Source organism: Aulonocara stuartgranti, assembly GCF_965226115.1.
Source record: "Aulonocara stuartgranti genome assembly, chromosome: 8".
NCBI classification, from domain to species: domain Eukaryota; kingdom Metazoa; phylum Chordata; class Actinopteri; order Cichliformes; family Cichlidae; genus Aulonocara; species Aulonocara stuartgranti.
In genome coordinates this window covers 26,980,217-26,993,525 of record NC_138959.1, presented here as the reverse complement: position 1 = coordinate 26,993,525, position 13,309 = coordinate 26,980,217, and the positions used below count along the sequence as shown (strand labels likewise).

The 13,309-nt window shown below is 38.9% G+C and overlaps 2 protein-coding genes across 5 annotated transcripts in view; both read left to right on the top strand.

Moving 5' to 3' along the window:
- The window catches only part of LOC309713313 (shisa family member 6), a 76,498-nt gene extending 71,851 nt beyond the window's left edge, over positions 1-4,647 (top strand). For all 4 annotated transcript variants that reach the window (XM_082544860.1, XM_082544859.1, XM_082544862.1 and 1 more), the window contains 2 exons: positions 2,264-2,367; positions 2,564-4,647. In XM_082544860.1, the coding sequence (XP_082400986.1) occupies positions 2,264-2,367; positions 2,564-3,418 (959 nt within the window). In that variant the 3' untranslated portion in view covers positions 3,419-4,647. The remainder of the gene's footprint in view (positions 1-2,263; positions 2,368-2,563) is intronic.
- Positions 1-13,309, top strand: part of myocd (myocardin) — a 550,512-nt gene that overhangs the window by 180,169 nt on the left and 357,034 nt on the right. The window lies entirely within an intron of this gene.

Here is a 13,309-nt window from a genome sequence, read left to right as displayed (position 1 = left end):
AAGTTCACTGCAATAATGCAAGAATAGGCGCCCTGCCCTGATCCTAAAGCCCTGCATGATAAAAACACTGCATTAAGTGTGCTTTCCTGACTCCAGGCTGGGACTTTCTGAAGGGCTCTGAAGTATTTCAGATGTAACAATGGCTCACCTGCTGTAACTCGGGACATTAAACTGTAGAAAAAAGTACCCGTATATGTTGTTTTGGACTTTTTGCAGCTCGCCGTTGATTAAAGATCTAAGTGGATGGAGGGCACTATGAATTAAAGCCAGAAAGTATCCCCTTCTCAACTCTGAGCTGTCAAAAAAGCAGCCTAATCACCTCAAAAAAACCTCTGATTCATTGATATTCCCTGCTTCCCTCGCCGCAGCCATGATTTCTCTTGAATCACACATATATCAGCGGCTTCTTGCGTCTGGCCTGGCTCGGTATTAATTTAGCGTTTCTTTGGTGAATTTCTACAGCATAATGAGCTCTCGTCTCATGCTATTCTCTAAGTGAAATACAAATATCCGTTACGGCTTGTGTAGTTTCATCATGAGCGTCCTGCTTCGCAGCTGGCTCAAGTCAAAATGAAAGATGGACATCTACAACTCATCCCGTCAGGGGTCGCTCTGCACTGGCTCCCACTTAGAGCTGCCAGGCACCATTTGAAACTAAATGGTAAAACAAGTTTGCAGTAGTATTTACTGGTTCTCAGTTGTTTTGGAGAAATAAAAACAACCACAATTTATTTGAAGAATGCTTGTGAGAATTAACATAATAGCTTTTGATGGACCGTAAAACAAAACCAAATGAATTCAATTGTCAGAGATAGGACCCCACCAAAGAGACAGTTCTGAAATGGAAAAATATCCCTTGGCGGTGTCCTTCCTTCAGTCTTCCCAACTTTCTTTTTGCTTCAAAAGCAAATTATTTGCTGCAGCAAATAGCCAAAAGGCTCTGCTGTTTCTTTTTGTTGCTCAACTAGTGTCTGCACAATGATAGATCATGCCGGATTGCGCTGGAGGGAACATCGAGCGGAGTTTTCATTGTTGAGATAATAAAAGAAGAATGGTACTGCTTATTAATGCAAATTGGTATCAAACTGAAGAGAAAAAAAGCACTTAGCCCATTGCAGTGCAGGACACTATATATCATGAGTTATTCATTCACTCTGGTAATATGGTTGATGAGTTTGCAATGCGCTGCCCAAATCTTGAAGACTATTATGCTTGAGAAAGGAACATCTTGTTTTATTATCTCTCATAATGAATCGATTTGCAGCAAGCACCCGTGACTCGGCGCTGAAGGGGATTTGGATGAGAGTAATTTGGACAGGTGGTGTGAACACTGCTGTACCATTATTGAAAAAGACAGACTCGCACCGAAAAGCCATCTACGAATTCTCAATAAGGTGGAGAGATCTGCTCTCATTATACCTTTCCACCATCAATGGCAGTGGCATTCACCTGTCTCTTGTTGTGCGGGTTAAACGCTCATTCACAGACTTATAAATGTTTCCATTTTTGAATGGTTTATGCTACTGTCTTTATGACCAGATGTCAAGTTTTTGTAAATGTGCATCACTTTGTGTGTGCGTGTGTGTTTTTTATGTATTTATTTGGTCGATACAGCTCTCTGTGCATGTGTTTTTGTCGTGTGGCATGAATTTAATGCTACATTCACTCCTACACTTCGTCTTTGCAAATGTATTCTCGTCTTTTTGATCTGCTTTTAAATGCATGTTATATTCATTGTTTGGTTTGGAGGTTTTTGTTGGTTGCACACAGGTATACGAAAGAAAACCCCCACTCGAGTTTATATGAAACACTCCCAGCTTCAGTGTTGATGTGATTGTGTAATAATCCTATTAGATTTCCAGCATGCATATATGTGAGGTGCCTGCGTGGTTCCCTCCATGTCTGTATATGATGTTTTTTGTTTATAGACTTTCAAATGACCTTTGAAAAGTTATCCCCCACAGCCAGAACTGCCTGCAGCATCCCTGATCAAGTCTGGATATGTGGATGTTATGTGCCTAGCATGTAATGTGGTCTGACTGTGATACTCTGCCTCTATTTTCTATTCCCCTCTATGAGCTTGGAAAGGTGAAATACGATGGGTCTCCCAACACTATTCTCTGCATTGTGTGCCGTGTTCTCCAATTCCACGTTACACGATTTCTCCCCTAGCATTCTGTACCTACCCGTGTTTTCTCTTTCTTTCGCTCCTTGAATTGCCTCTTCACTTCGTGTCTTTTTTTTTCCACTGTGTCCTCTGCAGCAGATAAAGAAGTCGAAGACTACTACACTCGTAAGCGCCACCTGCCCGACCTGGCAGCAAGAAGCACTCTTCCCCTTCATGTTCTCAAAATGAGTCAAGAACAGGTGGGTACAGAAGTGTTCCGTTCAATAGTGCACGCTTCAAAACAAGGTCATGTACTATCAAGTTTTATGTATCTATGATGCAAGAGCACAAGTTTCCAGATTTAAATGTTAGAAGTTATTCTGAAGTAGTCGGCAGCAGAGCATCTTACCCCTGAGTTTATGAATAAACTCACCTCATCCGTCTTTTGCTCGATAGCACCGGGAACAACAGCAGAGCCAGCCCCCACAGTCCTCCATCTCCCAGGCCCCTTCGCAGTCACAGTCCTCACAGCAGCAGTCTCAGCAGAGGCAGAGGCCCCGTCGTGTCCAGAGGGCTATGTCCCAAGATCGTGTCCTGTCCCCTCAAAGAGCCCCCCAGCAAGATTATACCATGTCTTCTAACGGTGTTTCCCTGTACGGAGGTAGGATCCTGTCCGATGAACAGCTCCTATCTGCTGAACGTCTTCGATCCCAGGAGCGTCTTCTTCCACAGGACCGCCACACCTCCCAAGATCGCCTCTACTCCAAGGACCGTATGTACTCCAAGGACAGACTCCTGTCACAGGAACATCTTTATTCAAAAGACCGCCACTACTCCCAAGATCGCCTCTATTCACAAGAACGTCTATACTCACAAGACCGCCTCCTGTCCCAGGATCCTCTGCTCTCGCCAGATAAGCTGATGAGGTCGCTGAAGCGCGGCATGGTCAGCAGTATCTCTGGCGGGTTTTATGGCAGTGACAAGTCAATATCACGGGCCATCTCACACACAGACGTGTTCATTCCAACTACGCCTCTAATGGATCGCTACAAGATGACCAAAATGCACTCCCATCCCAGTGCCTCTAACAACAGCGGTGGTGGAGGCAGCGGAAGTGGGGTACAGGGAGCAGGCGGGAGTGGGCACTCCAACACCTTAGCCATGAACCAGACAGCAAATAAGAGGCAGGCATTTGCCTCGAGACGGACTCACACTGTGGAACAACTCCACTACATCCCACAGCACCACCAGCAGCAGCAACAACAGCCACAGCACTACCGCACAGGCAGCAAGACTGAGGTGACTGTGTAAATGTTCAGGAATACTCACTGCTGAATGCCAGGGGCTGGGTCTGATTGACAAACGGTGGTATATTGGCCTCCTTTTAGAGTAGGATGGTGGCAATTTTGCTTTCTTTGACCAAGGCTTCTGCCAAATTAGAGATTCCAGGACCAAGAACTTCCACTTACTTACTGTGAGAGACCGGGAAAACGAGCTACACTGTACATTGCATACACAGGCCCAGCCAGATCTGAAGCCAGAGGAGGTTATGGATGGGGAAGGTGTAGTATTATCCTGCTAACTTGCCTACTATTATTGTCACTGTCTTGCCTATCCTATTCATCCACAGGCTTTGGCACCATTCTGTGTATGTTTTAGTGGGAAAGCACCATTTGTGTTTGTTTATGCCTTTATCAGCCCCCTTTTGTCCAACAAATCTATTCTGTGACCTTTTCTGGCAAATCTTAAAGGGCTTTGCATGGTTAAACACACGAACCGATTCCTACGTGACTTCTGTTGTGCGACATAACACCACCACAGGTGATGAACTGAGAGAATGAGCCTGTAATAACTTTATAAATATATAAATAAATGAAAAAAAGGAACCATTTGTATGCCCTGTCCTACTCATAGTTGTAGAGAATCTCAATGAGAGAAATTGAACTGGATGTTATCAGCACTCCTATTTGGTGCCTCTGATAGGTGTTCTATTTCGAAAAATGAAGTGGTTTTGTGGGTTACAAAGCACAATCAATGAAAAAAACATTATGTTCTGTTTTTGATTATTAATTTTGAATTTTAATATTAATGGCTAGCTTGTTTTGTTCTTAAAGCAATGGCGTTTTTTCTCTTCTTTTTCTTTTTTGTTTCCTCTTTTGCTTCCAGTAGACGATTGTAAATAAGCTATTCTAGAAGCAGTATTATGGACAAGTCTGTACTGGATGGACTTTATATTAGACTGTCTGTTTTCAATAGATTCTTAAAAAACAACTATAAACCATTACTGTTTCGTGAGTTCAGAATAGAAGCCCACTTAACCGAGTATTTGACCGGATAAATTAATACTATACTGTGTGTGTCTTTGCAAAAACTGTTTGTAGGACGAAAAGTGAATGAATGTGTTGTTGACAAATGATATACCACTGTTCATATTTGGATGTAGACTGTGTTTCATTGACTTCAGAAGACTTGAACATCATGGAAATGGAATATAATGCTTGTCAAAGTAGGGTCAAATAAACCATCCATATTTTTCTAAACATGCAACATTGTTCTTGGAGAGATACCTCTGTTTCGTCTGTGCTTCACAAATTTGACAAATCTGTGCACTGGTTTAGCTCAGTGGTTGAGCAGGCGACCATGTACTGTACGGCAGCAGACTCGGGTTTGTGTCTTCTGCTCTCGCTCTCTTTCTCCATGTATCACTATATATATATGTGTGTGTGTGTGTGTGTGTGTAATTACACATCTTCACAAAGTTAAGCCACTTTTATCATTTGTGGCACTGGAGTGAAAAAAAAGTAAAATGCTAATGTTAGGCAAAAATAAATTACACCAGGGTTGCATATCCTCAGTATCACCAACATTAAGTTTCAGCAGGATCACACTAAATGTGTGTGACAACTACTGTAGCCTGATTTAATGAATGTTTTACGTGGAACACGCAGTAGCTTTGAAGTTCATTAGTGGTGACCAGTGTTGGTCAAGTTACTTGAAAAAAGTAATCAGTAACTAATTACCGATTACTTCCCTAAAAAAGTAATCCTGTTACTTTACTGATTACTTATTTTCAAAAGTAATTAATTACTTAGTTACTTAGTTACTTTTTAAAAACACGATTTACAACCTGAATAGGTGATAAAGCGATAGATCTTTCAGCCCAATTCTACTTTTTCTACATAATCCATCATACAAAATGTAATCAAATGGAAAAGTCTCTTTTTTTTTAACTTGTTTTATTAGTTTTAATCTTTTAATTTTATGCCTCAAGCAAAAATTTTATTATATGCAACATTCTCTGACTTGAATAAATTAATTTAATATTTAAACCTATTTTCTGCACATTCCAGCTCATAAAATAAAATATTTTTTGTGTTTACACTCAGTCTTTCAAATAGATGAAAGTAAAACACAGCAGAAAATAAATAAAGTCAAAGACTAGCGGTCCTGTTGCTCTATTTTCACCTGTAAAGCAGGAGTTGGGCAGGCGGAGGTTTACCCTGGTGCAGGTGTGCCGCGGTCAGTTGAAGAATCCGCGAGTTTCTCTGTGAGTTTCCCATTAAGTCGTAGCGCACTCGGTGCTTGTTGGAAGTTTAGGGGTTTTTTTCGCTGTAAAAGGAAGTTTTCTTCCCACGCACAACGGACGCTAATGTTTTTGTCACTTTTGATGGAATCTAACTCAAAGTAAGGTCAGTACTTCCACGCTTTAAACGCTGCACGCTCATACTCTCTCCCGCACTCATATGATCCATTGTTGATCTGCACACAGCTGTTGTCACGAACGTCGCACTCGCTTACGTCACTGTCATGAGACATTCTCGCCAAAAATCACGGTTTTAGTAACGCAGTAACGCAGCGTTCCTACGGGAAAGTAACGGTAATCTAATTACCGTTTTTGCAATAGTAATCCCTTACTTTACTTGTTACCTGAAAAAAGTAACGCGTAACGCGTTACTGCCCATCTCTGGTGGTGACTTAAAAGTGCAAAATTGTAACTAATTTCCAGATTTTAGAACTCATTTCACAATCTATAAAGTTCATAAAGAAAGTGTATTCTAAGGCCTGGCATGTTTCACAAAACACTCAAGCAAACCCAAGACAACAGATGTAACAGATCTGCCTTTTTTATACCATCAACATACTATTGCACCTAAAAAGCTTTGAAATTTCATATTGTGGTCTAGGATGTGTGAGTGTGGAAATATCTCACAAAAACTACACATCAAACTATACTCAGTGTGTTTCTTTTGGTCTTTCTCAGCTCGCTGTCCAAACACCTCACATTCCCCATGATGATTGCTGGATAGTAGATGGAAAAGCTCCATCTCTGAAACCCTGTTCTTTCCTTCATAGCTTCTTCAGGATTACAGGCCTTGCTCGAGGCAAAAAAAAGTCAGCCCGAGGAGATTAATCATCAAGAGTGCAATGCAAAGACAAGTCGCTAGTAGACCTGCAAAACTTGACTTGTGAATTGCAGTAAAAACCAAGTGTCTGCTACGTGTACTTGGAAACGATCTAAAAAGACCAATCGTCTTTTTTTATCACATGCATCCATCCATCCTGTTGTGCTTATCCTTACCTCTTCAAAGAACAAAGTCAAAAAACAGAGTTTGCATTTATATGCATATTTTTATGTGTCTGTACAAATATTTGCACATTCAAACGAACAGCTTCATCCTCACATGATTTGCAGAATCTCATCTTGTGAAAATCAAGCCTGGCAAGGCAAGGTAAGGCTGCTTTGTAGTAGTTACTTACTGTAGATGTCCTGTAGAGCTTGTTTTCATATCTAATTCCTTTCTGATCGAAAACTAAAACCAGAAAGCATCATTTACACATGATTGGCCACTAGGCGATCAACTGATAATATTACTACATCACTAGTTATATGAGATATAACTATATATATATATATATATATATATATACAGTGTTGACACACACCAAAATTACATAGATATCTCTATACTTTGACCTTAAAAAAAAACAATAATTCGAACTTCCTTACCTTACTCAAAAGGGCATTTTTAGACATAAAGGTCTAGCGTCTATATTGTAAAATAATAGTTAGAAATAGTTAAATTCACTTACAGAACCATATCTTTTGTAGTTCTGAAGGCTGTCTGTGTCTGTGGTGTGGATAAGTGATGTCTACATTATTGAGTTGCACTGGAGTAAGTGCATTTCTCTGTAGTTTGATCATTATGGATTTAATAGATATATGCTGCTGCTGCTGTTTTTAGGTCCTGTGTGAACTTCATGCAACAGTAACTTTGGGTTTACAGAGCACCCTTTAAGGTTTCTTGTTTCAGTATGACAAACAGGTTGTTTTAATCAGCTTTAACAAACAGCAAGTGCTGCGTTTTATCTAATGACGATACCTTCTTAACCTCAATTTAAGAAGCTCACACTGTGCAAACATCACTTTTGTCGCTGCCCACTGAAGTATAGCAACCAATAAGATTATTTATGATTCTGGAACAGCTATGCCTCAGAAAATTGTCTGTGTAATTACAGGTCCAATCTGCCAGCTGTACAGGTTTGATTGTACAGCGGTGGGGGTCACGCACCTTTTCTGACAGCATCCCACAGCCAGCCCGGCACGCATGTTTAACTGACAGTTTCTGCATGTATGGCACTCTGGGTTTTTCTGGGCAGTGCTTTTATATGACATCTGAATTAATATGGTTTAATTTAATGCTGGTCATTGCAAATTCAAACCTTGTTTAAATTCATGGAAATCCATGGGTGTGAAGGACAATTCTCGCAGCAAACAACAGCGTCTGCAAATTGCACTCCTCCATAAACACACAAGTTTGTTTTTTTGTTTTTTTTAAAGAGCGATAAGAAAAAAATGGAAAAAGTTTGCATTTGCAATTTACACTGATCCTCGAGCCCATCAGCATTTAAATGAAAATATGAGACTGCAGTCAAAAAGAATCTATGAATGGGAGAGCAGCTGAAGAGTGAGAGGAAGGCTGGCTACAACAATGACTGCAGCTCAAGCGGTGCGAGGAGGAGGAGGTGCAGAACATGGTCTTCCATAAAACAATCAGCAGCTTTCAAACTGTCTTTCCACATCTCAAATAGCACACATTTCTTCAACAATGTATTTCATTACTCATGTGTTCTGCATTTAATGCTAACATGATACAGGAACAGAGGTCTTATTTTGCTGGTTAAAAATTCAATCTCCTTTTCTGTACTTTTCCATTTGGTCCTTGCTTTCGCCAGCTCTGAGTGCGGTCAGTGAGCACTGTCATGTCTGGATTTGAAACAGAAAGACATTTTCAGTTTCCCTGTGACATTCAGAGGATGTAGTTTAGACATATAAAAAATACAAAAAAAGGCAGTGGGCTCTTTTCTGGGTTTCATCTTCCTTATAGAAAGCTGCAATTTTAGTCCGCTGTGGGGAAAATGCTTTTTTTTTTTTTATATACAGCAAACACGATGACAGGTACGAAACTGAAATCCTGTAAAATGAAACGCCTTCTACTGCCCTCAGTGATGACAATAGAGGGAATGACTTATGTTATTTTATTTGATATTTTTTAAGCTGCCGTGGATATCTTGAAAAAGGTCAAAAGAACATGACAGTGGCCCGGCACCTGCCAAAACACTCACTGTGTCGAGCCAATGTGTAATACATTGTGGCGATATGTTCAAGCCAGCTATTTCAAGTCATAATTGCTCTTTATTTTCTTTTCCTCAAATACTTACAATCTGACTACTGCCCTTCAGAATGCCTTCGAGGAAATCTTCATCTCCTCGAGGCAAAGCACGCTAATTTTCAATGTTTAGCACCACACATGACAGAGCACACAGCCCAGATTCATCATGCAGCGGTAAAGGTGACTAGACTGTCAAATCATCAGTCGTGCAGAGTGTCGCATAAAAAACACAGCAAAATAAAGTACACTTAAATATGCAAAACATATATAACTAAAGTGAATGGAAACAAATGTACGTAAGAAAAAACATAAGAAATATATTTATCCTAAAACTTGGAAAATTAAAGAATTAAAGCAGTCATAGCATGAAAAACAACTTAGATTTGCTAGTATTAAAATACATGCACTGCATACAAAAAAAACAACAAATATGGAATAAAATAGTTCATAAAGGTAAATATTTCCACTAATCAAAGAGCTCAGTTAATCATAAAATACAAAACAATGAAGTGTTCAATAAACCAAAAATCTAAATATGAGAAAATAAGTAGCTTCAATTTAAACATGAATGCAGATATGCTTGTGTGAGGTGATTCAGCAGAATTGAAACAGTTGTTAGAGAAGCTGTTCATGTGCATGTCGGGTAAGTAATGCACAGAGTATTCAGGATCCACTAATTATTCACATCCATTCACCACAGCCACAGTCATTCGGATGACCTCTGCTGGCAGCAGAATCCAAACAGTGTCGATTCAAACTGGATTCAAACAGCAACACCAAAGACGACTTTCCTCGGTGAGTCATGTGGACGCATTCCAACAGCTAGCAGGATTGCACCACTTCTCTTCTCACCAGAATAACATCCTCTCTGTCTGAAAAGCCACAAAGCCAGGTATGGTAACACTGTGGTCTGGGAAGTAAGAGTTCGGCAGTGTCTCACTTCAACGCTGCAATGCTCCATGAAACACATGAAACAGGTCCCACTCTGAACTGCCGTTGTTTCCTCTGTGTCTCCTCCATAATTACAGACCTTACATTCAGCAGAACTGTCGGCACAATCAGCTGGTGAAGATTATCTGCTGTCAAGAAGGGGGGAAAAGCTGTGGACATCCAAAACAAAAAGTTGCTATTTCACCTTCGTATGAGTCACAATAAGCAAGAAATATCAGTTTCATCAAGTGATCAAGTCACTAAAATGAAATAAGCAAAAAGCAAAAACAGGAGCTGCTGCTCAGCACAACCCCTGGACAAATACAAAAAATACATATATTTGCATTTGTCACATAAAGCAATGCATCCTCTGTCAAAAATGTAATACAATCATAAATACTACAAAAACTATTTTGTTGTAAACTCCTAAGACCTGAAGTCTTTCATGGCATGCATTTTTCATTTCTCTTTGCTATTTGGCTTTATAGTGTCCGATAGAACTGAGTAATGATGTGCAAAACTCTTTATTTGGTGTCTGAACACAACATTTCTCCTGAGTACAAAACAAAATGAGAAACAACAATTGCGCCCTTTTGAGCAATATGGCTCATTTGAAAGAGGAAAGTTTAGTACTGTGGTCTAGACAACCCAAAATGTGATGTCACCATATGTGGATGTCAGGTCCTAAGAGGTTAAATTAAAAAAAAAGATGAAGCAATTACCAAATTGTTGATGAGTTTCACTAGTAGCATTATAGTTATTCAAACATTTCATAATGATATTGTTAACATGAATACTTTAACCACAATAATGACCATCTAATTCAAATATATGCAGATCTTCGACAACTATGAACTTACACAACCTCTTGTAACTAAGATCACATAAATCATTGTATTCCTCTTGTCCATTTTAATTGCACAGAATAAAAAGTGATGTATGTGTGATTAAATATAACTCGTAGTCTAAAAGCATTTTCTCCGGTCAGTCAGTCAGAAGGGGCTATATAAATTCCATTACATTAAATGTACATATTGCATATATAATTCAGCACTCATAATGTTGGATGGAAAACAAATCTGAATGACAGACTAATGAATTCAACAAAAGCTAATCAATGAAACCAGACTGGATGGGTGGGTTAGAGCGACTTTAAACTTCAGATCCAAAGAAAAGCCAAAATAAAAGACACTTTGTTTTACCGTTTCCAAGAAACATCTGTTGTCTGTAAACTGAAACCACTTCAGTCTGTGACTACACGGGTGGTCGAAGACAATTTAAAAAAATTACAACAAAACAAAACATTTGCTATGCAGTGCCTTGTATAAAGAGTCTGATGTTCAGTTCTTTTTTCAGCCATAATAAAATATTCATAAATACTGACACAACAACAGTTTTGTCCCAAAGACATCAAATCAAATCAAATCAAATCACTTTTTATTGTCACATCACATGTGCAGGCACACTGGCACAGCACATGCGAGTGAAATTCTTGTGTGCGAGCCCCACAAGCAACAGAGATGTGCAAACACAACAACACAAACGAGCAAAATACAAGAATGGCCAACCTGAAACTAATAAATATATGTACAATATATAATAGTGTATGCATTTCTGGATGTGTATACTAAATATTTTCCTACGTGTGTGTGTGTGTGTGTGTGTGTGTGTGTGTGTGTGTGTGTGTATACACATTTTTACAAATTAAATAGTAAAAAAATAAAATAAAATAATAATAATAATAATAATAATAATAATAATAAAATATATAAAATATACAGAGTTGAATATGTGCAAAACAAGTGGCATTCATATACAGTGTGGAGTGCATAATGTTGAACATAACAGGCTTAATAAAATATTTTCAGCCCTAAAAATGATTTGCAAGTCTTCTTGTGATGTATGTAGCAACAACCAACTCTCCTGACAAAGCAGTACCCAGCTCTGAAAAACCTCAAAGCGCCACATCTCTCACTCTCACTCTCACCTCATGAAGTTTGTCATTGTGAAATCATAGCAACAACTGACTGTATCTGCATGATGATCAGCTCTGATCTTCTCTACTCTGGACATGTGAAGCTGTTTGGTGGAACGCAGTATTTTACAAATAACTGAGAGACAAAAACAAGAAAGCCACAAAACTTTTATTTTGTACTCCTACAAAAAACGTGTCATTATATCCCCAAAGACTTTAAAACTTCCTTCATTACACTGGATAAAAGTTTGTTTGTTCCTGATTCTGTTTGTGTACAAGATCTGCATTATCAGAGATCTTTATCTTAATAACTACATAATTAAACAAAAGTTATACAGTTCAGCAGGAGGATTTCAGGTGATAGCATCTTTAAAAAAAGATTAGGGTGTCTCAAATCGCATACGTGCTGTATATGTGCAGCCACGATGACAAGTCTGAGGCTTTTATATGTCCCAAATTCACGACAACTGTCACCTCAAGGTGCTTTAAATTGTAGACTACAGATTCTACAATATTAAACAAACACCCGTAATGGTCAAAAGGTTGAGTGTGAAATTTTTTGAAATAATTTTTAGCTTGTTAAAAGAAGATTCACTTGTGGTGACAATATCATTGTGTAGCTAACAAATGGACACAGCTGCCATGACATCACGCACCGGTTTCTGGACCACACATTTTGAACCCTCACGATTAGCATTGTTTGGAGTGCTAAGTTATTACCTACCACTAGCAAATTGTTAGCAAGCAGCATTTGTAAACTTACAATGTATGAACAAATTGTAACCAAGTGATTTGAAAAAATCAAACGTGCAGTGATTAAGAAGTTGAAAACTATCCATAGAGCTTAAAAGAGTTTGGACCAGGTTGTAAACGTCCTGTTTAAAGGTGTACAGCTGGGCATTTTAACACTAGAGTCTGGGTTTTGGAGCCATGCAGCCCTCGAAACTACTGTTTTTGGAATGTGTTTGCTTGAGCCACTGCTTTGCTACCAAGCTAACATAGCATTATCTTTTTCTATGCATTGCAATTACATGTGTTTTATTATTATTTGGTGTTCATGCATGTTAAATTGTTCTTCATTATTATATGCCAGATGTAATTTCTGTTAATTGCAAAACTAGCAACCCCACATTCTGTATTTACCCATAGTGCATATAGTGTAGTACAAAAACCTAGTCTTAACTCAAACATTTATCACATTAAGAAACCTTGAATTTATGAGGAATGCCAAGAAAAGTGAACATCTGCATCCAGTGTCACACCAGAAAACACAAACAACTGCAAAAATAAAATATCGTCAAAGGTCAAGGTTTCCCTTTAAAGATAATGCCCTGTCACGAAAACAAACAAAGATGTATAACTCTTAACTAATGTATTAAAAAGTCAAAAATTAGCTTTGATAACAGATTTTCAAATTGATATTAGTCAGTACTTGTAACAACATTTGTTGGTACACAAGTGCCAGCTTGAATGTGGACTGACAGAATCATCTAACCATTACGGGTGAGTTTAAGCTCCTAACATGTACACAGTAGGTGCTGTTGTTGTGACTAGTTTCCGCCTGACTGCTCAAAACACCGTCCTCTCTGCTTATCTGCCTGGATGCAGGACCCAACCCCAGTTATT